Source organism: Apteryx rowi, unplaced genomic scaffold, assembly GCF_003343035.1.
Source record: "Apteryx rowi isolate R43461 unplaced genomic scaffold, aptRow1 scaffold_379, whole genome shotgun sequence".
In the NCBI taxonomy this organism is placed as follows: Eukaryota; Metazoa; Chordata; class Aves; order Apterygiformes; family Apterygidae; genus Apteryx; species Apteryx rowi.
In genome coordinates this window covers 351,510-377,715 of record NW_020450296.1, presented here as the reverse complement: position 1 = coordinate 377,715, position 26,206 = coordinate 351,510, and the positions used below count along the sequence as shown (strand labels likewise).

The 26,206-nt window shown below is 56.1% G+C and overlaps 1 protein-coding gene across 1 annotated transcript; it reads left to right on the top strand.

Annotated features, from left to right (window-relative positions):
• Window positions 1-1,557: 1,557 nt before the first annotated feature.
• On the top strand, window positions 1,558-7,181 carry RHBG (Rh family B glycoprotein). Its single transcript, XM_026073835.1, has 10 exons — window positions 1,558-1,818; window positions 3,353-3,539; window positions 3,731-3,881; window positions 4,017-4,164; window positions 4,355-4,521; window positions 4,811-4,948; window positions 5,208-5,341; window positions 5,623-5,744; window positions 6,343-6,416; window positions 6,648-7,181. Exons 1-10 carry the CDS (start codon window positions 1,629-1,631, stop codon window positions 6,711-6,713), a joined length of 1,377 nt encoding a protein of 458 aa, XP_025929620.1. The 5' UTR covers window positions 1,558-1,628; the 3' UTR covers window positions 6,714-7,181.
• The last annotated feature ends 19,025 nt before the right edge of the window (window positions 7,182-26,206 follow it).

Sequence of the window (26,206 nt, the reverse complement as noted above, 5' to 3'; positions counted from 1 at the left end):
GACCTCCCCTTCGGTCCGAGCGCTTGGTAAAGTTCGGCTACTTGCTCGGTGAAAAGCGGAGCCCGGGTTGAGGCGAAAACCTGCCCTAACTTTGGAGCCTGCCCCGCTTTAAGGGAGAACCTCCAAGGTCCTCCCAGCTCAAGTTGTTCAACGAGCCGGGTCGTTTTGGGGAGCAAAAAGGGGGACAAACCCCTGCTTCCTCCAGCACAGAAAGGCAAAAACGAGCAGCCGTCACATTGCACGCTCTTTCCCAAGTCTCTCCCCTTCCCAAGGCTTTTCGCGGGTCCTTGGTTGTTCGGAGAGCACCTGTGGGCTTTCTCAGCCTTCCCGTGCAGTTCTCCACCGCGCCGCTCCTTCACGTGCTCACAGCTGCACGAAGGGGGCCAGCGAAATCCCCCRGCAGGTCTCTTTTGGGTGGAGGATGCTATTTTTCAGCCCTGGTACCATGAACGAGCCGAATTGTTCCTTGCATTTTTATCCCAAATGGAGGCAGCTGCTACACCCACCGCTCCTAACAAAATTACAGCCCAGAGCAGGGCCCTGGTTAGTCCAAACGTGACTCATTCCCCGCGCGGTGAGCCTCACCCCCCCCCCCCCTTCCCCGTCCTGTTCGCTTCGGTGGAATGACCCCAGCTCGGTTCTGGTTATCTGAGATCATAATTTGGCCCAGCTCTTTGGAAARAAGTTACCCCCGTCACTTCCCGAACAACCGCTTTATTTCGCTTGTCAGCTCGTTTCTCTTCCTCTCCCTTTTTGGGTTTCGTCCCGTCTCGCGGTGTGTAACAAACACCTCTCCGCAAAAGCAGAAGYGGCCAAAGAAAAGAAAAGCAGAAGAAATAATCGCGCCCCAGAGAGGATGGCGGAGAGGAGAGCCTGGCTTCAGAAACCAGGCCTGGCTCGGCTCCTTGCCCTCGTTTTGCCAGACTAAGCTTTTCCTCCTGTCCATACGGATCCTGGATACGCTCCCTGCCGGCCCATGGCCCCGGAGGCAGCTCCCGAGTGGGGACGGGTCCTGCTCCGGGTTCCATCACAACACCCTCCTTCCTTACGGCACAGCCGGTCGTCTCACCTGCCTAACCTGCGATCCACCCCGATCCGCCGAGTTTCTCCCTTGCTGATCCAGAAAGTAATTACGGCTGCATGGAAAACATCACAGGGTCTCCCCAGGCTGTGGTTCCCTCCTGCACCCCCAAATCCCACCTCAACCGAGGGCCTGCTCCCTCTTGCACCTGGCTAAGCTAGCCCCAAATCCCGTGGTGCCGACCAGCTCTTTGATTTAATCCGGACTGCTTTCCCCATGCCCTGATCCACCGAATCTAGCAAAACTGGAATCCAGCCGCAAACGCTTCCCTGGGGCAGCCCGGGCTTGGGTTTCCGCGTCATGGGAGCTGCCGGTTGCCCCGAGGCTGACTCCGACTCCCCGCTCCGTCGGCCAGCCGGGCCCGGAGCAGGCTCTTCCGGCAGCGCGGGAAGCATTTGGGACGAGGGCGGGCTGCGGGCAGGAACTCGCGGGCGGAGTTTGTGCCGGCCGCAGGCGTACCTCTCGGCTCCGGGAAAGGCGCGTCTCCGTCTCCCGGCCATTTCAGGGACCGCTGMGGGGTTTGGCCTCTTCTCGGCCGTCCGGTGACATGTCCGCGCACGCCGCCTCCTCGAGGCTCAAGGTCTCCGGGACGTGCTTCTTCCTCCAAATCCTCACCATCATCCTCTTCGCCGTCTTTGTCCGGTACAGCCCAGGCACCAGCCCTGGCCTCCGCTCCGCGCAGCTCAACTGCAGCAGCGGGAGAAACCCCAGCTCCGACTCGGGGTTTCACCACCCACGTGAGTACCCCTATCCCGGACGGGCGCTTCCTACCCCTGCTAGCTCCGAGTCAGACTTCACGTTAATAAAAAGCAGGAGGAATGGGCGGCTCATCGAAGCTGCGGGGTTGGGTGCTTGCGCATCCCACCGAGGAGTGGGTGCTTGCACATCCCACCGAGGAGTGGGTGCCACGCGTGCCGCCAGGCACGGCCGCCCGCCCGCAATTTGGCTGCTCCCCCTGGACAAACCCACGCCTGAAGCAGGGACCTCCAGGGTCCAGAATATGCGGTTCAATAGCTGGAGTCACCTGGCGCGGTGATTTAACCCGGGATGTCCTCGCATCCGTGGATGGAAAGCCTGGCAGCTGCTCCTAGCGTTTCGGAGCCTGCAGAATTTCCCACGGACCCGCTGGGTTTTTGCACCGCTGAAGATTTGCACCGATCCCGTTTCACGGGGCTCCGTGGGCACGGAAGGCATCGCTGCAAAACGCACCCTGGCCTGTTTTCGGGGGACGGATCTCGACTTTTCCGCCAGCCGTCATGGGAGACTTAACGCCCCTCCCCAGCCAGACCCCTGCCCGGGCAATGCAAGGCAGGTGGCTCAAAACGAGCCCGGATTTGCTATCTGCCCCGCTCCGGAGAGCCTGGGCGGGCGGAGGGGAGCCRTGCCGTGCCGCTCCGGGCAGCGAGCAGGCAGGTTCTCCCGGTTTCACCGGCCCACGTAACCCCACCCCGAGCAGGCAGTGACTCACGGGGACACCCGCTCCGCGCCGGAGGACCGCCTGCCTCCCAGCCAGGGTCTCTCCCTGTCCGAGCGCTTCCCCGGCGCACGGAGCGGTGCCTGGGCACAGCGGACCAGACGGCATGGCCAAAGGGGCACGAAGGACGTGTAGCCCGAGCGAGACGCGAGTCTCCCCCCTCCGCGGTTTGCTGCCAGACGGTGCCAGACTGGGTCGACGACCCAGGCTGTTATTCACGCTTCGGGCTCCTTCATCCCACTAACCAGGACCTGACGCTTTCAGGCCTGCTGGGGAACAGAAAGGTCCTCGGGAGCGAGCGAGACGGGGGTGGCTCACATCTCAGATGCACCTTTGCACTGATGTCGCCAACACGAGGTTTCAGGGCTGCAAGGGGAACCGAATCCTTGTGCATTTAGTCTGCGCAACGCAGCTATGTCCAGGCCAAGGCACGCACGTGGGGTGGCCTGGAGCCATCGCAAAGGGTGGCGGGGACGGGCTGAACCTGCGACTACCGCAACTGTCCGTGCCCTCCTCTGGAAATCACCAAGGAAGGTGATGCAGGGCCAGATCCACCATGGGTGTAGAGACACGTCAGCGGAGCAAGGCTGCTTCGCGTTGGCTGAAGCCTCCAGCTCCCCAAAACCTGTTTGAACCCCTTTAGAGCATGAGACGTCAAAGCCTGCTTGGGGGGGACAGGTAGGCAAACCCTCCTGCCTGGTGATGCTCGTTGACATCCGTGGAGCGGGGCTGGTGGATGGGAATCGGTGTCTGCCCTCAGCACCCCCAGCCTCACCTTTCTGCCTCTCCTCCACCAGGTTTCCGGGACGTCCACCTCCAAACTCTTATAGGCTTTGGCTTCCTGATGGCCTTCCTCAGCCGGTACGGCACAGGGAGCATGGCCGTCAACTTCCTTGTGGTGGCGTTTGCCATCCAGTGGGCCATCCTGATCCAGGGTTTTTTCTACTCCTTCCTGAACGGCAAGATTTACATGGAAGCACAGAGGTAAGGGAGGAGAGACCTACCGCTGCTTGGCCCCACTGGACCAAGCTCCAGTCCTTGCATGCTTGTTTCCCCCCTCTGTAAAAGCTCACAGCTCTGATTTGGAAGGGGAGTATGAGGACAAACATGACCAGGCTTCTCGTGCTGGCCCTCTGGCAGCACTGAGTCCCATCCCATGCCTCTCTCCTTCCTAGCATGGTCAGTGCCGACTTCTGCGCAGGAGCCATCCTGATCTCGGTTGGAGCCATTCTGGGCAGGGTAAACCCCCTCCAGATGCTGCTGATGACCCTGCTGGAAGTCATCCTGTTTACTGTCAACGAACACATCCTGCTCAGCCTCATGGGGGTAAGTCACTGATCTCGGGCCCACCCGAAAGGAGGTGGCCACGGGTCTCTATTTAGCCTTTTTATATCAAGACCTGCCTTGGCTGTAAAGACAGCTCTTTGCCTCTTCCAGCACGGTATTTTCTGTACTCACTAGGTAAGCGACAGTGGGGGCTCCTTGACCGTCCACACCTTCGGTGCTTATTTTGGCTTGACGGTTTCGTGGATCTTGCGCCAGCCCCATTCGGACAAGAGGAACCAGCAGCAGGACATGGGGCACTATCCAGATGTCTTTGCTGCAGTTGGTATGGATCCTACAAAACCAGAATCATAGAAACAGTGGTGGAAGAAAGTTTCCCAAATACCCAACCTGAACCTCCCACCTTGCAATCCGTGGCCACCGCACCTTCTTCCACCGTCTGGCAAAAGCACAAGTTTCTTTCCCTCGAGGGAACGATCCCGGCTCCAAAATCTGCCTGTTCCACTTCCCCTCAGGAACCATCTACCTGTGGATCTTCTGGCCCGGTTTCGCCTCGGCCACCACGGTCCGTACCAACGCCGAGCCCTGGGCAGCGCTGAACAACTACCTAGCGCTGGCAGCAAGCACCTTGGCCACCTTCGTCATCTCCCCCCTCCTCCACGAGGAAGGCGTGCTGCAGATGGTAGGTCCTCTCCTTCATGGGACTGCCAACACTGGCAGCCACCCCAAGACATGACCCTAGTCCTACACACTGCCCAAAGCCTGTCCCACAGGGACTGTGAGCATACATAAGTTATGRGGGACAAGGGGATGGGGAGAACATGTCTTGTAGGTGAGGAAATGTCCTGCCCGTAGGGTTTTTTAGGTCTCTTGAGACCCAGTTTGGTCCCTGATAAGCCCAAATCCCCCCACAGCTCTCGCTGATGTTCTCCATGAGGGCAATTCCCCTGACTCTGTCCTGTTTCCCTTAGACCCAGGTTCAGGACGCCGCCGTGGCCGGCATGGCCATGATGGGCATGGCTGGGGAGATGCTGCTCACTCCGTTCGGGGCCCTCATCGCGGGATTTCTGGCTGGCCTGATCTCCCCGCTCGGCTTCAAATTCCTCACGGTGAGTCGCCTCGTGACGGTCGAGGCCCCCGGTCCTGGGTCAGATGAACCCCCTGAGCCTTCGAGCTGGGGAGAGGCTGCGCTTCCGCCCCGCTCGCTCTGCTGCCAAGGAGAACTGGGGCCTTGCAACCAGCCGTAGCCAGAGGGCAATTCCTGCTCCCAGCCCTGCAAACCCAACCCACAGCACGGCCTCSCCGCGAAGCCGCCGGGCGCCGCGAGCTGCCTCTCCGAGCCCCGGCTGTTCTCTGCGCTCTCCCCAGCCCGTCCTGTGCTCCAAGCTGAACATCCAGGACGCGTGCGGAGTTCACAACGTCCACGGCATGCCGGGGATCCTGGGCGCCTTGCTGGGGACGCTGCTCACGGCGCTGGCAAGCGCTGATGCTTACGGCAACAGGTGAGAAGAGCCAGCGTCGGCATCGCCCGGTGGCCCTGTGCACCCAGCTGGGGATACCTGGGGCAAGCTGGACCCACCAGCGCCCCACCAACCTCACAAGGACCCACTCTGGGGACCTCTGCAACAGGGGATGCTCCATGCACCCACTCGGGGGACCTCTGCAACAGGGGATGCTCCATGCAACCCCTGCTATGGGACCCCACCTACAGCAGATCACCCCGTAGACGTAAGCAGAGACCTTTGTGCTCTCCCTACAAACACGTCCCCGCTCCGGCTTGCAGGATGGAGCTCGTTTTCCCCCACGTAGCTGACGGGAGCTGGACAGCCACCTACCAGGCAGTCTGCCAGCTCTGCGCGCTGCCTGTCACCCTGCTGCTCGTGGTGCTCGGAGGGAGCGTCGTGGGTGAGTTTTACCTCCGGCGGGCGTGGGATGGGGTGGCGGCAGGAGCGGAGCAGCAGAAAAGGTCCAAGGTGGAGACGGCAGCTGTACTTTGCAGTCAGAAAGACAAATGCACATGTATCTGTGAAAAAACAGCAGCGATTAGCGGGGGGAAATTAATGACATTCCCATGCTCGCACACGGAGCCAGGAATAGACTGAAAGTGCAATTTCCTCACCGCAATCACAACCTGGAGCTGTGATCCGGCGCGGTGCCGTACAGCCCAGCAGCCTTGGCYGCGGGCAGCACGGTGCTGTACAAACGTGGAGCCTGCCACATCCCSGATTCATCCCTCTGGGAAAAGCTCAGGAAGGGGCCCGGGCTCCCTGTGAGCCATCCGCGCCGGGGCGGCCGCTAGATGTCAGGGAAAGCCCGGCCGTGCGGAGCCCGGGGCTGGCGGACCCTTTCCCAACCTCGGGGGCTGCAGCCTGGCACCCGGCCCCGGAGGCTGGGAGCAGGGATCCTGCTGTCGGAGGGGGGGTGCCGGGGTGTGTGTGTGGGGGGGGGAGCACCCACGATTTCAGCTGTGAAATACCCTTACCCGGGCTTTCGGCATTCCCAGGAGCCATCCTGAAAATAAAGAGGCTGGGATCTCCTCCGGACACGCAGTACCTGGAAAACAAGACCCTCCGGGAGGTAAAGCCGTGATTTTACCACTAAAACACCATTGCGCTGCTGCCCCGGCTGAGCGCACGGGCTGCAGCCACCCTCCCTCCTCCCGCGGCAGCATTTCGGCTCCGGGGTGGGCAAGGTGTGGGGGGGAACAGCTTCATTAAAGCCCCCCCAGGTCTCACTAGGACGGACCCCTATGTTCCCCCCGACGGGGTCCTGATTTGCTCCAGGATCCATGTCTCTGCTTTGGCGCAGGTGTCCGGGGAGCGGCGCGAGCGRCGGGCGAGCGGAGAGGAGCTGGGTGCCAGCACCTCGGTCTAGCGGCTCCCAACCTCCGACGACATCCCGCTTCGGCCGGGCTCGGCCCTCCCGCCAGCGCCAGGGAGCTTTCGGCGCTCCAAACTCCCCAGCTGCCCTCTCCGGAGRCAGCCAGGCTTGTCCCTGCATGGGATCCAGCACCCGTTCCCAAAGATTTGGGGGAAAATCAGGTGCCCGCRGGCCTTTCCGGGACTGGCCCGCGGTGAAGAGGTGCTGCAGCGACGTGGATGCTCGCCGCGGGGAGAGGGGACGACCCGGCTCGCTCCAGAGAAACCTCAGGGCTTCGGGAGCAGGACGTGGATCCAAACCTTGCTCAGCTTCCGGGCAGCTGCTTCCCGTCCCCGCTCTGTGCCTCCGTTTCCCCATACGCCGCTCTCCAAGACCTGGGGAAGAGAGGAGAGCTAGGAAGGGGTTTTCTTTCCTTTAGGGATGCTCTATCGGGGAAGGGATATCGCAAGCTCAAAAAAAAAAAAAAAAAAACCAGCAGAGAACTTTCTGCAGACACTTTTCAACAAAAAAAAATAAAGAAATGAGCTCTTTTGTAATTTCAGGATTTGCCGGTAAATTTGTACATAAGCTGCCTGACTTTGCCGGCTTGGTTTTCTTCAGGATTCTTTTGAAAAAAAGAGAGAAAAGCCCCCAGGACCCCCCCACCCTAAACGACAACTCTGCAGCCCCCGCAGCCCCATTTGGGCCATTTATTGGGGTTTTGGTGTCACCGTTATTAAATCCTCCCACCTCCAGGATGATTTTTCCCCGAGCTTTGGCCACCAGAGGGTGCGACAGCACAGAGCAGCCTGCGCCTGGGAAGCGGCCAGGGTGACGCCGGTGTCCCCAGGACAGGGATGTCCCCTGCCTTCCCCTTGCCTGCCCGGCACCGCTGCCCTGGCATCGCTCTGCGCCCGGAGAAAAGCCCCAAAACGGGGAAACGGCCCTGGATGCTCACTCTGCCCGTTCGGGCAAGGGCCACATCGCACGCTAGGAGCCGGGGATGAGATCCCGGAGAAGAGAAGAGGCTCCGCTTCCATCCGAAGTGGCCAGACTCAGTATTATTGCCTTTTAATATCTGTTGTTGTCAATGCACGTAAAGGTTTTTAAATAACTGCATCAAAGACGCAGTAAACATTAGCTTTTGGGTTGACCGAAGTGCTTCATTTTTAGATTGGGCTCTTAAATAGAATTAGAGAAAATTTGAAGACTAAAGTGTCGCTTCCCAGCAGAAGTTCAAAACTTTTCACTTCAAGTTATGTCAAGCTCATCACTGCAGCTTCTCCAGGGCTTCGGGTGTTAGCTGCAGAAAAAGTTACTAAAAACCTGCAGAAATTGAGCCATTTGCTCAWTGCTTTGGTGCCACCGAGTTTCCAAGAGGCGCCCAGAAACGGGGACACGTGGCTCTGCTTCTGCTTTGGCCATGAGCCCTGGGGCAGGTTTCTCACATCCCTGCTCTGTGCCTCAGTTTCCCCACCTGCCTCGTGAGACGCCAGGAGCCCACAGCCTTCCCCGGCGTGCGAGCGAGTTTGCAGCTCTCGGGCGTCAGAGAGCAGCAGGAGCAGGGAGCGCCAGGGCCAAGCGCCGGGCTGATCCCAGCTGCAGCCACGCGGCTCGGGGATGCTGCAAAGCCTCCAGCCCCACATCTTTATCCTCAATTCCCTTTCCTACATCTCAAAAGCAAACTACTGCGACGGGAAGAAAAGCTCCTCCAGCGAGCTCATTGCAAGAGCCCGGACGCGCGGGTCCGGCGCAAATCGACCCTCCCTCCTGCCCTCCGAAAGGCCGCGAGGTTTCGCCATCGGCAGCGAGCTCGCGGGGCCCTCGCCCGGGCACCGGCGCGGGGAGGTGGGGACGGCGAGAGCCTGAAAGGTTTAGGCAGCGAACAAATTGCTTCTCTGTAGGGGCCGTTTTCTTCCCGAGCTGAACATAATGACRGCAGTTTGGCGAACAGATGGCGCGGCTAAGCAGCTAATCCCGCCGGCCCCGCTGCCTCGGGGAGAGGCGGCGGCGCTCCCGGGGCCCTTCCCGGGATAGGCGGGTCGTCACCGCCGTCTTCGCGGGCTCGAGGCGTCGCGCCGTTGCCCCTTCTGCTCCCAGGGCGGTTTGGGCACCGGACGCCTCGCGTGCCTCGGTTTCCCCAAACCCGACGGGCGGCTCGCTCGCCTCGTCACCCCTATTCCCTGCAAAAGGCAGTCCAGAAAAGTTCGGTTTAATCTGCTTTTCCCGTTTGCTTCTCAAGATGCAAAAAGGGCCCCCGAAGCGCTGCCAGCTCGTACAGCTTCGGCGCACCGTGCACATGCGTCAGGCTCAGGGAGGCGACACCGGGACCCTCCTGCTTCCAAAAGCCCGATTTTTGCTGACGCCCCATGCTAAAAATGATCCTCTATCAGGCCTCCTCTTCCTGAAAGAGGGTTTATCTAAAATGCAACAGCAGGAAAACCCCAGAGCCCAACCAGCTGCCTAAACCTCCTCTTGTTGCCGGAGCGGGTCAAGCGGCTGCTCTAGGCGAGTTTTGCAAGGGAAAGCACTAAAAAAAATGATCTTTTACAGCTGGGGAAAGCGAGGCGCACCAAGATGCACCCAAATGTGCGCTGGAGTTAGAGTGGGACGCGGAGCCCGGGCTCCTGCGGCATCCGCCTCCCTGGCGCAGCCGACGCCGCGTGATAGAAAACCAGCTAATCATCTTTCCCACCTTCGTTAGGGTGCGAATCGTTATCCTAACGACACCTGTAAAGCTCCTCGCCAGACGAGGCGGGCGCAGGCTCCTAACGCCATATGGGCGAGGGGAAGCGTGGGACCCGGGCGGCCCCGCGCCGAACAAAGAGGCGCGCGCCGACGGCTGCGGAGCCGAGAGCCCGGGCCGCGCTGCTCCTGCTATTAAATACCTTAATTCTCCCTTAAATCAAGGTCTGTCCACGCTGGATGCATCTTGCTGCTGGTTTGGAGCCCGAAAGCAGCACAGTTATACGGGGACAAGCCTTAGGTGCGTCCCTGCTTGCAGGAGCTGTCTTGGTTGCATGGGGTGGCTGCCATATGGGGCATGCACCGCACTCCTTTCCCATCATTTTTCCCATATAGTCTTTTGGAGAACGATCATCTCCTTCCCTGACCCCGAATTTTGGGGAGCAGAGCTCAGCATCATTGCCAAATCGCCCAGCAGCTTTGGCCTGCTGCAATTGCAAAGCTGTTTTCAACCCCCCTCCCCCAAGTAATTGCAAGCAGCGTAACGAGCTGCTGGGCACCATTTTAGCAATTAAAATTGTTGGCATTGGGGCCAGGCCGGTGGCTTTGTTACTGTCAGCACCCATTTCGGGGGAGAACGGGCACTGGCCGGGCAGGATCTCAAAGGGAAGCATTTCCCTCCCGCCGAACAATCGCCTCGTTCTTCGCTGGGTTAAAAAAAAAATAAATTAAATTAAAAAGGGGGGGAAAAAAAAGCACCAGTAAAACTGGGAGTCAAGTTTATTTACAAACTGAATACAAAGCGAAGGGCTGGGAACAAAGGTGTCATGTAAGGGACAGTCACTAAGGGGCTCTTTACCCACACTAATTGCTGCTTGCTCCTCGGTCTGCGGTGCAGCTGAGCCAGCCCCCGCGGGTTCCGCTGCGGAAGGAGTGGGCGCCGCCGGCCCACTGCCCGAAACCTCGTCGGGAAGCCGGCGGGAGCGTTACTGCTGCGCAAAGCTGGGGGAAACACGTCCTTACCGAAAGGACATCGAGTCCTACAGCCGGCAAGCGCGTTGCTTCGCCCAGGGGTTCRTCCCGTGCCGCCCTCACCTTAGCCCAGCGGCGTGTTTGATGTCCCATTGGAAACACGCTTGGCTTTAAATTCCAGCAAATTAATTCCGGCTCTGGCTTTCTGCACGAGGCTAAAGAGCCCTTTAGCTCCAGGCCTTTTATCACCGGTACTTGCCCCTTTCTGCACAAGTGCTGGGCTTCCCAAAACCCCGGATAAAAGCGGGGCCTCCCGGGTCACCTTTGCTGAACAGCCCGAGGTGGGAAGGAGCCGGAGTAAAAGGAGGAGCCGGTTTCACTTGTCCTTGAGCCTGCGACCTCCGCGCGTTGGCAGTTCTCCCCCCCCCCCCAAAAACAGCGCCGCGGGTGCAAACAGCGCCGAGCCGACCCAGGAAAGCGGACTCGATTCTGCCGGAAGAAGAAAACGCCCCCGAGCCTCGGGATAAGTCGTCCTCGAGCGACGATGCCTGGCGGCTGGCAAATGCGGGGTCGCTGCGCTGCGGGAATGACAGCTAATGGCTGCGAGAGGAGAAGGAGATCTGGAGAGGATGAATGAATTCGGTGCTCGCAATGACGTTTCCAAGCGGACCGCGCTTCCATCCGGAGCAATACCAGAAGCTGAACAGCAGGGACTAGTACAAAAAAAAAAAGGGGGGAAAAAAAGAAATTCCGTCGTGAGCTTGTGCTTTGCTCTGCTCCTGCAGCAGGTGCGGGGTCCACGCGGAGGGACGTCCCTTCCGCCACATCCCCAACGCCACGATGGCCCTTCCCTGCTGGCATCTCCGGCACTGCTCCCTACAGCACCTAGCGCGACCGGAGCTGGTCCCACACCAGCCAGCTCCGAGCATCCCTCCCGAGCCTGGAAACGGCCTCTCCGTCTTCCAGTCCTTTATCCCGCTCCTTTCTTTTCCATCCCCAAATCGCCCCCGCAAGGTCTGCCCTTCCTGCTCCCTTCCCCGCTCTCCCCGGCATCGGCAGCTCCTCCGCGGCTGAACAGTGGCAGCGGCGGTGCAGGGAGGAAGAGGAGGAGAAAGCGCCTGCAGGAGCCCAGGGGTCAATTTTATTGACAAACCGCCTCTCGAAGGGCGCGCGCGGGAACAAAGCGGCCCCGGCGCCGGGTCGAGCGGGGCCCCGGCGGCCCCGGCAAAGCCCTCCAGGCGAGTGGCCTTTACCGCGCTGTTTGCATAACCCCTGACCCTGCCTTTGGGGCTTTAATTGCAGCCCCGGCTCGGTGACAAATTGGCATGACCAGCGGGCCGGAGGGCGGCCGCCGAGCCGACGCGCGCCGGGAAGCCCGTTCCCTGCTCCGGCAGGGCCCCGGCCGCCCGACGGCAAGGACGAGTGACCCGGTTAAAAACCCACCGCCGTGGGGGCTCTAAAAACGGGTTAACTGACCCCAGTTTAGGGGTGGTGCCCGGCAGCCTGAATCAGCAGCAAAGGTGCTGGCAATTTGCCGAGGGTTTTTCCAGCGACGCGGACTGAACCGCAACATCTGGATCTGCATCCAGCAGGCTCTGACGTGCATCTGCCTCACGCAGCCCTCCCAAATGCTCGGCTCGCTCAGGTTTCCTCGCGCCGGGATGCTCCGACGCATCCCCGGCCATGGGGCCCATTTGCCCTGGATGGAGGCGCTTCCCGTTTTTGTGCTCGAGCAGAAGCTGCTTGTCRGAGCCAAAGCTAGGAATGAGCTTCTGGAAAACACAGAGCTAAAGCCCCAGAGGAATTCCCACAGCTGCAGACGGGGGATCGGAAACACAGAGTCAAGCCAAAGAGGGCTGAAATCGTCCCGTTTCCAAAGCTCCTGGGAGAGAGGTGGGAAATGACAGACGTGCCCCTCTTGTGATCACAGAAGTCTCATTTTCTGCAGAAACCAGACTAAAAACAAAGAGAAAAAGCCCCAAACCAGCCACCTCCAAATCCCCATCCCTTTTACGGAGCGTCACGAGCATCGCAGCCGCTTCAAGCGCTGCGTAAGTGGTGCAGAGCTGCGGGACACGAAGGTACCGCTGTACCTGAGACGGACGCCGAAGCGGGTATTACCGCCGGCTAACGGGACTCGGCAGAGCTACAGCGCAATCCCCCAAAGCCCTAATATTTTGTCTTAGCTTTTTCTGCCGTCCCAGGCGGCTGTAATCATCAGATGCTGAGACCAGACTGCAGAGTTTTCCCTGCCCGTAGGTAGATATTTAACATTTTCTGTTGACTACATCACCTAAGATAAATCCCAGCTGCTCTTTAAAGGGGCTGGAGCAACGTCGGGCCCCGACTCGACGTCACCACCACGACACCAAAAGGCAGAGCCAAGGTGGGGGCTGTACATCCAACCTGCCAAATCACCTTAAAAACAGAGCAGCCCCACTTTGAGGTAAAATCCCCGAACATCCCCATTGGTGCCTGTGCCTCATTTCCAAATCCTTTGCAGAGATCTTTGCATATCCCAAAATACTTTTAACTGCAGGTTCTGTGTCTGTCACCTGTCACCGATCAATACATTTCAGTGCTGTTATTGTTATTATTACTGCTATTAAACATGCCCCCATCCAGTTCATAAACCAGACACCCTGACAAGGAGGATGGGGCCAGGAATAAGCAGGGCTCCTTTTCGGGAAGCGCAGCCATCGGAGAGAGGGTGCGGATTGCAAGAACAACCCCTTGTTGTCCCCCCCGCAATCGCAGGGCTTGGGTTGATTCGCAAGCGAGAACCGGATCGCCAGCCGGGAGAGGGAGAAACACCGGCACGGGGTGGGATGCAGCTTGCCCCGAACGATGCCAATAAACCGACGGGAACCACATCATCCAGGGCCGGATGCTTTTGCCCTCCTGCCGCTCCAGGCAGCTTCAGTCTGCTGGGATTCAAAGGAAGAGCAAACGGGCTGCAAGAGCCTGAACTTGGCTTTGCTTAACCCCCTTCCCTCCCGTCCCCGCATCTCCCTGTGAATAAATCTGGGATTATTTCCTTCCCCCTGTTTCTCTGCCTCGTGGGACAACCGGGTCCTTACGCTCTGCTGGCCGTTACCTAGCCACCCTCCCCGCTACCCCGTGGGTCACTATTTCCCCCCAAAACCCCTTTGGTTTCCACCAGTTGAGGTTCTTAGCGGTTTCTCGCATGCAACCCTTTGAGGTTGTTTTATGCAAGGCTTGAAAAGGCTCCTGCTTCCTCTGGGTGGCATTATCATGATAACTGGTCTTAATTCAGCGCCGCTCCAGGCTCCCAGCTGGACCCTCAGTCACGCCAAGTCCTCCCCGACACCCTTCGGCTGGCACGGAGAGGCCAAAGGAGCGCCTGGGTCCCAGGAACCCGGGGAACGGGCCCAGCCCCATTTCCCAGTCTCCATCCTCATATATATTCCCTGCCCGTCGCCCCGCGCCTTTTCTCTGCGCGTCCCCCTTTGGCGAGAGCTGCCCTCCTCTTCCCCGCTCCCACCGGGCGCTTCCCCCCTCCTCGCCGCCCGCCTCTGTCCTCAGCATTCCCCCTTTTCTCTTCGCGCCTTCTATAAACAAAGCGCCTCAGTGTCTGCAGGAAGAAAAGTTGCATTATGCAAATGGGAAAAAGCGAACAGGAGGTTTCTCACTCCGAGAACCCCCCATTCCGGGCCTGCACCTCGGTTTCCATGGCATGCCCAAAGCCTGCTGGAGGCTGGTTTGCATACGGATGAGAGAGGAGATGAAATCAGCACGAAAGCCCATCGCTGACAGAACGCCATTGTTTAGCCTGTCTGATTTGGAGGCTAATGAAACGCCATTAAAAAAAATAATAATAAAAAGAAAGAGAAGGGGGGGGGAAAAGCCGCTTTCATCCTGCCTTTGGTCAGCGACAGGGAGGGGGGTTTAAATATGACGATGGAAGATTGTCTGCGCGATGGGCTCGGGGTGAAGGTACGCTGGCACCGGGGAAAGAAATTCCCAGGATGCTCTGCCCCAGTGAGCCGGAGCGACACGGACAGGAGATGGTGCTGCGAGCAGAGCACGGGGTTCGGAGAGGCTGCGACGGAGCCGGTGCAATCAGCCCTGCTCCGCTCGGGAAGGGGCAGCAGCAGCATTTGCAGGCTGCTTTCAATGGCACCAGGCTCAGGAAGCACCGGAGCCTCTGGAAACACCTGGAGGAGACGGGATGGAGCGGGAGGCCGGCAGCAAGCGCTGCTGTCGGTCCCCGGCGCCTCTCCTGCCCTCTCGCACCCGCTGCGCTCGGGCCGCCAGAACAGCGCGATCGGCCTTGAAAGGGCTGATTTGCTTTCCGTGGCCCATTGAAACGCCGGAGAGCAAAGCCTGTTCCCTCCGGGCGCTCGGAAACCTGGCACCCCTTCCACTTCGCCTCCCCRTGCCCCTCGGCCCAGCGGCTCCCGCTGAGATTTTGCTGTCAACAGAGTTTTGTTCCCTTTTCTAGCGCGATGCAGAAGGGACACAAGGACCTTGGAAGTGGCAGCTTCTTTGACACCACTATTCTCCTTCGACCCCCCTGGCTGAATAAACAGCTCACAAAAATGGAGTTTACTGTATTTCCTCCTCAGGGGGAAAACACTGCATCCTGGTCCTAATTAATTTACCTAATTAACATTATCTTCATTGGGTCTGTATGCAAAAGCCTCTTCTGTGCTGGCTGGGACAGAGGAAAAAGAACAAGAATAAAATATATTCAGGCATCTCGGCCTTGACTGTAAAAGGGACATCGGAGAAAGAACTGCCTGGCTCCAATGGTTTCCGGCCGCGGGGGCATCGCCTCCGCCTCGTCCCGCTGCTTTGCAGCAGGGTGCGGGATGGGCCTGGGTGTTCCTGCACCATGGGGGTGCAGGGCTCATCCACAGGGAATTAATTGCTCTGCACAAGGGAAGGGTCTTTGCACCACCGGGATGGGCAGACACGTGTGCGCCGATGCCTGGCTGGATGAAGCACGGAGCAGGATGGAGGATGAGGGAGAGATGCTGTGAAAAGGGGGGGGGGAAATCCAAAAAGATAACATCTGTGTAGCAGGGCTAAAACTCAACCCCTGGGCTGGCTCCTCCGCTGCATTTATCAGCGAGCTCTTTTTGAGGGTGCACCAGTTAATACCCGCCAAGGAGCCTGGCCCGTGTTGAGACCCTGCTTTTTCCCCCTCCGAGGTCTGCCCAGGTCCCGGGCAAGCGCTGCTCAGCAAGGCACAGGGCCCTGCGAACGCGCCGCCTTCGCTGCCCCCTCCCAGCAAACCCCTGCTCYGCTATTTTGTGCTTTTCCCTGCCAGATGCCAGCTCTCTTCAGCCTCTTTCTTCTCCCCTCGCTTTGCTTTGCCGCATAGTTCCGGAAATCAGAAACAAAAGGAGAGGAAAGAAAATAGGCTGGATCTGGGGGGGGGAGAGGAGGGGGAGTTTCCCTTCCGTTAAGCTTTTTGCAGCTCTCCCTGCCTCCCAATATGAGGCACGATGTGGCATCTCACATGACAAGAGCTGGCGCCCACGTGTGCGGCCACGTGACGACGTGCCCAGCTATGCCAGGCTGCAGGATGGAGAGGAAACAGAAGTATTTGGGACTGGGTTCTCAGCCCCATTCCTTCAGCTGGAGGAATGTGAGGATGTGGAAGAGAAACTGTTCTCTGCTCCGGACCCGTGGAGCATTCCCAAAGCGCTGCACGCATTCCCAAAATGCACACATTTGGGAAAAGCATTCCCAGGCTGCGTGCTCGCAGGCCTTTGGTTTTTACCTTGCACAGCAAAAGCTGCGCTTCCAGGGCAGGCGGCCATGGACTCGGGCCCTGCTGTGGCTATCAGGTCCTCTCCAGACCACATACTGGCAGCCAGAAATTCCTAAGGACGGAGAATTGCACAGTCCAAGCCCGCACATTGCTGCCTCCACATCTTTCCATCCTTTCACCTGCGACCTACGCAGTCAGCACAGGTTTAGGTGTCCAGATCAGAATCGTTTGATTTAGGAACATTTTTGTTTTAAAGGGAAATCCCCCATCCCAGGCTTCATAACCTTTAGCCAAAATGGCCAGCAATCAACCTGTAATTTGTTTTCCTTACCGAAATAAAGTTTGAGGTGTTCATTTCCATTTGGAAGCGCCAGCTCCAAGGGAGCTGCATTTCCCCCTGCTGCTGATTTACAACAGCACAGAGTTTTAATGACACAGTAGGTAAATCTCGTCCCCGGAGCACCAGGAGCTGGGGAAGGGACCTTTGTCCTGCGCTTTGAGTGCCCTGATGGACAAGGAGGAGAAAGAGGGAAGGTCTCGTCACCGCAGGCATCACCCCCCTGCTTTGCTTTATCCCCGGGGAGGCGAAGCACAGCTCCAGCAGTGGGAATTGTGCCACCACGGCAGCAAAACCTGCCCGAGCTGCAAGGCCGGGTCTGGCAGGCTCCAGCCGCTAGTAGGAGCCACAAAGTGCGAGTCTGAGCAGCGACAGGAGAGCAGAGAAAATGGTCCAGGCTGCTGGGAAGAGATGCACGGAGACAGCAGCCAAGGCTAACACGACCCCCCCAGCAACACCCAAACCCTCCTCTGCCCCAAGGAGCCCACAAAGGGCTCTGCTGCTCTGGTGCTGTTTTGCACACGCGCACGTCCCAGACTGCCCAAATTGTGCTTTCCTGCTGCAAATTTGTGGCTACTTCCACCCGGGGTAGCAAGAGCACAGGGTCTGCAMCGCTTGGTTCCCAAAGCAAGGTCCCATCAGACACAGGATCTCCAGCCACCTCCCTGGGGATGAGACACCAYGGAGCAGCTCAACTCTGCAGAGGGCTAGGAAACGCGAGGACAAACGCCAACGCTGCAACGCAATCGGCTGAAAGCAGAAATTTCTACAGCTCAGCTAAAACCCAAGTCAGGTCCTGGAAGAGAGACCTCAGACATCTTCACCTGCCCGCTGGGCCAGGCAGAAGGGAGATGCTCCCGCTGTCAGAAGCCTGCCACGAGCTTTGTCCACCCCATTTCCAGCTGCTGCTAGACTTTCAGTAATTCCCAATGACCTCATTTTCACTTAATTTTGCAAATCATTTTTGGGTTGTTGCTTTTCATTTTACTCTATTTTTAATTTGTTGTTGTTTCCCTCTGAGCCGGAGTTTGTCATTTAATCAACTTAGACCCAGATAGCCTGGAGGGTGTTTGGGGAAGGGGGGTAGGGGGGAGAGAATGAAAACGCTAATGTCACATCACCTCCCTAAAATGAGTTTTAATTGTAATCCTTTAATCCCTCTCAGATGGCCCTCTCTGCACTGACGTTTTTCATAATTATTCCTTGCCATTTTCCCATCGGTCTAAGGAGTGTCTTCAAGAGGGAGGGGGTGGAGAAAAGGCCCTTTTATAAAATAATAATAATGGGCCAAATTAAGACACAAAGAGGGAAATAACAAGGGGCAAGGGCTGCAGAGACAGAATGGGGATTATTAATGCCTCCCCCCCTCAGAAATTTCAGTGATGGTGCTCTCAGCCACCCCAATCAGTGGGCAATTGAGGCTTGTTTGCTCGAGTGGCTGCACCCTCCTACAATGACCCACATTTAGCCAAATGGCTGCATTGACAAAGTACCAGGTGCGCAGGATTGCAAAACCGCCTCGAGGCAGCCGTTCGCCAGCCCRCTCCGCTCAGCCCCGGCCACCGAGAGGGGTCAGCTTGTCCACACGGGGCCAGCCACCTCCAGGACATCACGGATCGGACACACGGACGACGCGGTCCATGGGGATATCCTCTCCTAGCATCCCTGAGAGCTCGGGGCCYTCTCCCACCCTGGAGAGCTTTAGCTCAGGAAGGCTTTAAGGGCCATAGCAAAGCCGGAGCTCRCTGCCGAAAGCACATGGACTCCAACTCGCTGAGCTCTCCTCACTTTTCCATGCCCAATGACATCAATACACTTAACCCTCCGGTTGTTTCCTTCCCCTGTGCTTTCCTCATAGGAACCCAGAGGATCCTGTTCCATCTGCACTGCCAGGGAGACCCCTGCCTCTCTGCAAAGCTGGACCGGACTGGCAGGCCCAAGGGAAGGCAAGAGAGCAAAGTGACTCACCACCCACTAAATGAAAAACTCACCCCAGACCTCAAAACAGAGCTCCCCATCTGCAATCACCAGCTGTGATTTACTGAGCTCTGAGCAGCTGCAGACTTCACCCAGGACCCCGAGGCACTCGCTGCCATGCATTGCAGCAACATCTCGCAGCCCTAGCACAACCTCTGCACCCGCCGTGCCAGTGCTGTACGGTCCCAGCAAGCAAAACCTGTTGGAGGGAGCGTGCGAGTCCCATAAAAGTTCACTGCACTCTAAGGACTGGCTTGGAAAGCCATCAGGAGCCAAGTGCCCTGCTTAATCTGGCACTGGGGGGGCTCAGATCTCTAAAGATTTATGGATGTTAATTCACAGGAGTTAAGCCTGACCCTGCTTTGAAAGGATGTGGGTCCAGCGAGCACGAGCAGGGAACTGAGCCGCCGTGACAGTCTGGTTCCCGAGCACCGGCTGCAGATCTGGCATTAACTCCAGAGATGCTCTGGCCAAGCAGCCCAGCAAAAGGGGAGCATTTACAGACCACTGCACTTGGACTTAATCTGGAAAACCTCTTGTACGGGCCTGACGGGGGTTAATCCACCCCTCATCTCTTTCACCCTCACTCCCCCTCCCCGGCCGCAAAGCTCGCTGATCATCGCTAATTGTTGTATTACTTCAATGAGCCTGACCCACGAGGCTCCCATGCCTCCTCCCGGCCGGCCCTCTCCATTTCGGCTGTCTCGCCGCGACAACCCGCAATCCATGCTACGGCGCACGGATTAAATTGACAGTGCACGCCGGCCGCCCGGCCCTCGGGGACAGCAGGTCGCAGCCGCCGCGACCCCGAGGGGCAAGCAATTCTTGCGGGAACAAAAGGGCCCCTGTGCGCCGACGGGCAGGAGTTTGCATGCAATTAACTCCGGGCAAACCAAACAGCCCGAGCTCACGAGCGCAGCGTTTCAGAGCATCCCTGGGGTTTATAGACTCCTGGCTCCGAGGGAAGGAGGTCAGGCAGGAGAGAAAGCACCCAAGCAGCAGGAGCTGGGAAACGAGAGGGGAAGAAGGCACAGAAGAGTCCAGGGTACACATCAGGGAAGGGGAGGGGGGCAAAAATAGAATTACAGCCGGGGTACCACCTGACAAATTGTGTCAGACACCAGGAGCGTTTGGGGAGGAGAGTGGCAACGAAAAAGATCACTTTAATTATCAATGGTTGGGCACCAGATGAAGTGCAAAGTGGCTAGAAAGCAGTGGTGGAAAGGTCAGACACTAGGTTTCCACCCGCAGCCTTGCCTTGGGGATGGAAATGGGGAAAGTAGACAAAACAGGATGCCTGAGCCCCACATTTTGCTCCAGACCAAGAGCCAAGGGCTGGTTGGGGTCCTGAGCAGGCAGCGCCGGGCTCTGAGGTGCCGTTTTGCCTCCTGTCTCTGGAAAAACACAAGCCACATCCAGGCAGGCAACAAGGGAGCTAAATGTCCTCAAGGCTCCCCCTCCACCCAGGTGCATCCTGCCTGAATGACAGGTTTTCCTCCAAAATTATAGAAGGGAAAAAAAATTAAATCTCCCTCCACGATTTCTCGAGAATTCCCATGTACCAGCATCAGAGCATTTCGGTGGGAATTATGTCAAAACCCGATGACACAATTACGTGCAGAATTTTACTGATGCAATAGTTGCACTAGAGATACAACACAATAGTCCAACTGAAATGAAAAGGTGTTTTATGGTATCAGAATAAAGCATTTCAATGTTACTGGCATTTAGTAAAAGTATTAGAATAATGTATTAATTCTTTTCCCCCCAACATGGAAACACTGCTATAAAACGTGTTGATTCCAACAAAACTGCATTTTCAAGCAGAAAGCCAGCAAATGGCTTTTCCTCCTACCTCCTGACTCTCCTAACCACCAGCGGGACTCATCCTTCCCCGCCGCTCAGTGCCTGCAGCAGCGGGGCCGGGTTTCGGGGCCGGCTTTTAGACAAAACCGCGCAACAGCCAACACTTGTGATTTTTAACTCCCAGCCTCAAAGCACTGAGAAAATGYGAGAGCATCATCCCTGCTCTCCAACACCACTTCCAACTTTTAAAAGCAGACATCCCCGCAGCACAAAGACTGAGAAAGAGGGAAAGCTGGGGGAAAACAGAGCAGGGAGTTTGCATCATTTTGCACCAATGTGATTGGTTTTTTTAAGTCATTTTCCCAGGTATTTGGGAAGGGAAGCAACTCCCACTGGGAAACGCGGGTCTGGTTGGCAGCCACCTCTTTCCAGGCAGCGCCTCTCACCCCAGACACAGGCCAGGAGCCTCCGCAGGAGGCCAGGGCCAGCTCCGACCCCCTTCCACCCTCGTTTATTTTCCTTTCCGCACGCACACGGAGGCTGGCACCGAGGCATGGGAAGCAAACCCGCAGCTGCGGGTCCCCGCGCCGAGCAGCCGCCGCTGCCAGGCCACCCCCAAACCCGCTGCCATCCCCGCATGGAGGCGGCTTCGAGGAAGAATTGGGGAAGGGGAATAAAAAAAAGGGGGATAGCAAAAAGGGGGGGGGGACAGAAAACAGCTCCCTTTAAAATAAAGAGGAGGAGAAGAAAGCAAAAGGAGGGGGGGTGTAAAAATCGTTAGCACTAATTATCAGGCAGAGGGACAAACGATTAATTTGCAAGTCAATTAGTCTCAGATAGGTTCACGTTTCCTGTTCTCAGCCACTGAGGGGGAAAGAAAGAGGGAGACACAACTGCGGCCTTAATCCGCCTTAGAGGAGCAGCCATGGCAGGGCTGCCTGTCTGTGCCAAGGCAGAGGGAGGCGGGGGCCGCCGCTACAGCTGGCACCGCCGCCGCCAGGAGGAGGAGGAGGAGGGGAGGCAGCCGTTATGTGCCCATCATTGTGCCCATCGCACAGCCGCGGCCGCCCTTGGCACCGCGCCGGCACCTTCCCCCCGCCCCGCCATTTGGGAGCCCCCGCCGCCATTTTGTTGGTGGGCACCCAGCGGGGAGCCCGGCCCTCTCGCTTGCCGCAGGTTTCTCCGCCTGCAGAGCCCAAGGACCAGCCGTCCTCCTCCCCATCCTGCCCTCAGCCAGGCCTGCGGGTGCCATCGTGGCCCGTGGGCGCTGTCACGGCCTGCGGGCACCATCGAGGCCTGCGGGTGCCATGGAGGCCTGGCCACAGMGGTTGCTAGGAGACGGCGCAGCCTGGCAGGGCCTCAGCTCATGGCGGCCTGGCTCGCAGGGCCACGCTGAAGCAATGGCAACAGAGACACGTCCTACCTCAGCTGGGACCACGCTGCCAGCGACCAGCCAGGAGATCAGCTCACCTCAGCAGCCCCAGAGCAGCACCACCACCCCACCACATGGCTCCCTGCCAGCCCTCCCCCACCAAGCCCCCAAAAGCCTCGGGTTTCACCGCAAACCATGCTCAGGGCAAGGCCCCAAAACAGCCACCATGCAGGAGAGAATTAGGAGGCAGCTGGAGAGGAGCCCAGGAGTCCAGGCGGGAAGAGATACAGGCTGCATCTTTGCCATTCCCCCCACACACCCTTAGCACAGTAGCTAAATTATGATTTTTTTTAAGCCACCTCCTGCCCCCAGTCCTCCCCAACCCCCAAAGAAGGGATATTTTCTAGAAACATCACAGCTGAGCCAGTCAAAACATCCAACCCACACTGGAGACACATGGTGGGGGGGGATAAGAAAAAGGGGCTCAGAGCAACAGCAGCCACCCCAAAGCACAGATGCTGAGAAGGGGGGGCAGCCGCCATCTCGCTGCTCCCTCCAGCTGGGATCCCCCAAATCGGGATCCCCACAGCAAGGAGGAAGCCGCCGGCTTCGTGGGCACAGGGGAGGGTGCAGCACCCGCATGGCGTGTGGGGGGGGGTGTATTTGTGGACACAACATGTCTGGGGCAGGACAAAGGCCACCTGATTGACACAGAAAAGGGAGCAGACAAAAGGCCGCACGGCGCAACGCGAGGGTGGGGGGCAGCCGGGGCCACGCGCTTTTTAAGGACCCCTTTGCCCCCCCCCAAGATTTAAAAAAAATTGGTAATCCTGCAGGATCATTGCACCTAGGCAGGGAGATTTTTAAAAACACCCTCATCCGTGGCAATAAGCCTTTTGCCACGGTCAACCCCGCGCCGCCGTGCCAAGCCGAACACACATGCAGGCGCCTGGGAGCAACCACCCTGTGCCCAAAGCCTGCAGCAGCTTTTATACCCCTTTGCAGCACTGCAGAAGACCAGGAGAGTGGCCTGATATTTGGGTAAAATGCCTATAGATCCAGCAAGCAACTAGCTCCACCCTAAAAGCAGCTCCTTTTCCCTTGCCAGCATGCAAAAGCAGCAGCTCTGGCAGTGCAAAAGGCTCTGCACCGTGCTGGGGGTGGGCAATGGGGAAAAAACAAGCATTTTCTTGTTCCAGGCAGCTAATTCCACCTGGAGGGTCCTGAAGCCACAGACAAGGACCCAGCCGAAGCCCCAGGAATGCTTGGATTTTCCTAAGGAGTTTGCTCAAACCCCGTTTCCCCCCCCCACACACACACTCTCCATGCATTAACTAGAAACAAAAGTGTTTGCAATTTCCACCCGTTCCACCGTGACGGGGAGTCGCGGAGCAGCAATTGCTTCAGTGCACAGACTGGGCTAGTTTTGAATGCTTCTGACCAGGAAGGGTAAAAAGAAACTGCTCATCTTCAAAAAAAAAAAGTGAAAACTCATCATGGTTGCTATTCTTTCACTTTAATCATATTCCAAAAATTTCCATAACTGATTAGCTCTTGTACCTGATAAGCTCAGGGATTGTTTTTCAACCCAAAGTAGTTTTGAACATAATGGACCCAAGTTTAGAAACTCTCGACCAGCTGCACACCTGGAATTTTCTATTTCTGTGTAAGCGTGGTGTATGCCTGTATAGGTATCAGCAGACTTATTTTGATGCAATTTTAGATTTTAAAAATTTTGCACAAGAAAAATAGGAGCACTAAGAAAATATTTAATTTACAATAAAGAATCAATTCAAACCCCTAGGAATAATAGGTGATACCCTGGGACATTGCAACACAATGGGGACAAATTGGTTCCCACCAGCCCAGGATCTTGTAAAAGCCTAAGTTTTTTTTTATTTTTATTTTTTAATGTGGGCATTTTAAATTTTAATTTAAAATGCAATATTTTGTAAGAATAATTTCTAATAGAATGCTGACGTTTTTGTGCTTTCAGACATTTCTCTAGCACTCTTCATTATATAAATGAACATTACTTCTAGTGGCAGTAATAATAATATAGCTAAAATCTCTTTTTAAACTTCTGGAGGCAAATGATCATTGCGATATATGCCCCAAGCAGAAAAGGATTTTTTCGTTTGCTAAACTGAGAGACAAGGTGGGAGAATTACATTTAGTAACTGGCTTAAACGGGATCCTGCTTGACCCGACAAATCCTGGGCAACAAGAAGGCTTTGTCTGAAAGCGTGGCAGCCGAGATTTCACACTTCCTTCCACACAGAGCTGATACCAGACCCAGAAACACACAATATTACCCCAAACTTGCCCCCGTGGGTTTTAAGGAGATAATTTAACTTCAACGATTTTTAGAAGAAAAATGATTAATTCGGTTAATTTAAAGACTTTTTGCCCATTTATAAGGCAGGAGAAATGATGGGAGAAGCGGCAGAAAACGAAGCCGAAGTTTGGCAAGGAAGAAAAGGGGGGAATTGCAGGGTATTTGGGACTTTCCCACGCCTTCACTTGCGGGCAGGACCGCTCGCTTCGGCTCAGCCGTCGGGGGAGGCTGAAGGAGGGAGGAAAACGGTCAGAGAGGGAAAAAGGGAGCATTTCTCCAAGAAAAGGAAGGAGAGACAATCTCAATAAATTGTTAAAAATGGGAAAAAAATAGAGGAACAGCGAAAATACCCAGTCAGGACGGAGCAAGAAGCAACCGCAGGGACATGCCCGGGTGATCTGGGCTCCGCAGTTTTCGCCCGAGCCGCCCCGATGGGGGGGACGGCACCATTCCGGGGGGAGTCTCTCCCCTCAAATGCCCCTTTTCCCGCAGGTTTTAACCCGGGTTAAAGCACCTCAGCGCCTGCAACTTCAACACGGACCTCGTCGCTGCCGGCAGAGCCCTGTTTGCAAACGAATATTTGCCCCGGGCTCGCCTGTTRCGAGCCGGGTGCGGGGAACCTCCCTTGGCAGCCCCGGAGGCTGCACCGAAAAAAAGGGAAAGGAGTTAACTTCGTGCCTTTTGTTATTTCCATTTGTTAGTCCCGTCTACCTCGCTCCTAATCTGGGGTTATTCYGATCAACTGCGCATCAACTAATTTAATTAAAAAAAGCTTATTTTATAATCTGTTTTGGGAGGGGGAAATCTCCGTTTATGATTTTTTTCCCCCCTGCCTGCTGGATGCGGTCATTATTCTTGCATTTTCTAATGAAACGTAAGATTACAAATTAATTGAATTGCTTTCCTCCCCTCAATCTGTCATCTTTGCTAAATTTGGGGCTAATCATAAATAAATTGCAAATATCCAAACAAGCAGAGGGTTTTGATTTCTTTTGCATCGTTTTTTACCAGGGAGGGGACTAGTTTGGGGCATCTCCTTGCAGGCAGGAGAGCAAACCCTGCATGGCAGGTCCCGTTGGAGCATCCCCTGCCAGGGCTCACCCTCCCCGCAACTCCCCTTCCCAAATCCAGAGCTCAGCTCTATCACCTCTGCGGAGAGAAACGGGGGGAAAACAGCAAGAAAAGCAAATCGGAACAAAAGAGAGGCTTGAATGGCTGGGTAATGACAAACGAGCAATTTTTTTTTTAAGGAAAACATGCAAACATTGATTTTAGCCAATTGCATGGCCCCACAGAAAAGCCTGCAAAAGGTGCTGCAGTGTAGGAGCAACAGCAGCTTGGGAAAATGTCCCCAAATCTGCGAGACCCCCAGAGGCGGCTCTGCACCGTGAGCAAACCCTGCGCGGACACGGGAGGGTCCTGCAGGAGCGAGCGCAGCGCTCAGCCCTTTCTGCACCGTGTCAATCCATCACCCACGGATGCTGCATCCAAATTGCAGCCCTGAGATAGTCTGACACTTGCAACCTTCAGAAAAACCCAGAGCTTCAAAAAAAATGTGCATTTTTTTTTAATGCACAGGCAGTTTGTCAGTACTTTTACAAAAGTACCGTAAATCCTGAAAAATAATTTATGTGATTTAAGCTTTCCACTTGATCCTCTAATATTAATTTCATTGTTTTTAATGAGGGGGTTTTTGCATACCTAAACACACTTCCTATATTTATAGCCATAGAGATTAAATATTGTATTTTTTAATTTACAGCACAGCTAAAGTACTGCAACTGGATTTTTTTTAAAACAACCTTTCATATTTTTCCTTTTTTCCTACTGGCATATTCAGTCACTATTTGATCATTTTTATCATAAACAGGGTTTAAACTTGCACATTTTTTCATATCTGACAATTTTTTAAATGGTGAAAAATTATTCCTCTGTAATATAAAAACATCACTGGAGCCAATGCAATTGTTTGCTTCATGCATATACATACCTGCATTTTCACACATACTCATACACATGTACCAACAGTATTACTATAGTATTTTATATCTCAGACTCATGCCCTTTGCCAAGCACAGGCAGTCTCATCATGAACCCAGTTTTAACCAAAGCCTTAGAAATCAAAGTGTTTCAGTATGGAAAATATCTTCAGAAATACTTTAATTGTGGTTATTTTGCTGGTTTCCCCAGGAAGCCACTGACAAGCAGGACCCTCCGGTTTGCAACCTTCTGGTGCAGAGTGAAATTAAGATTTATCCCGAGGAATCTATGGGCCAAG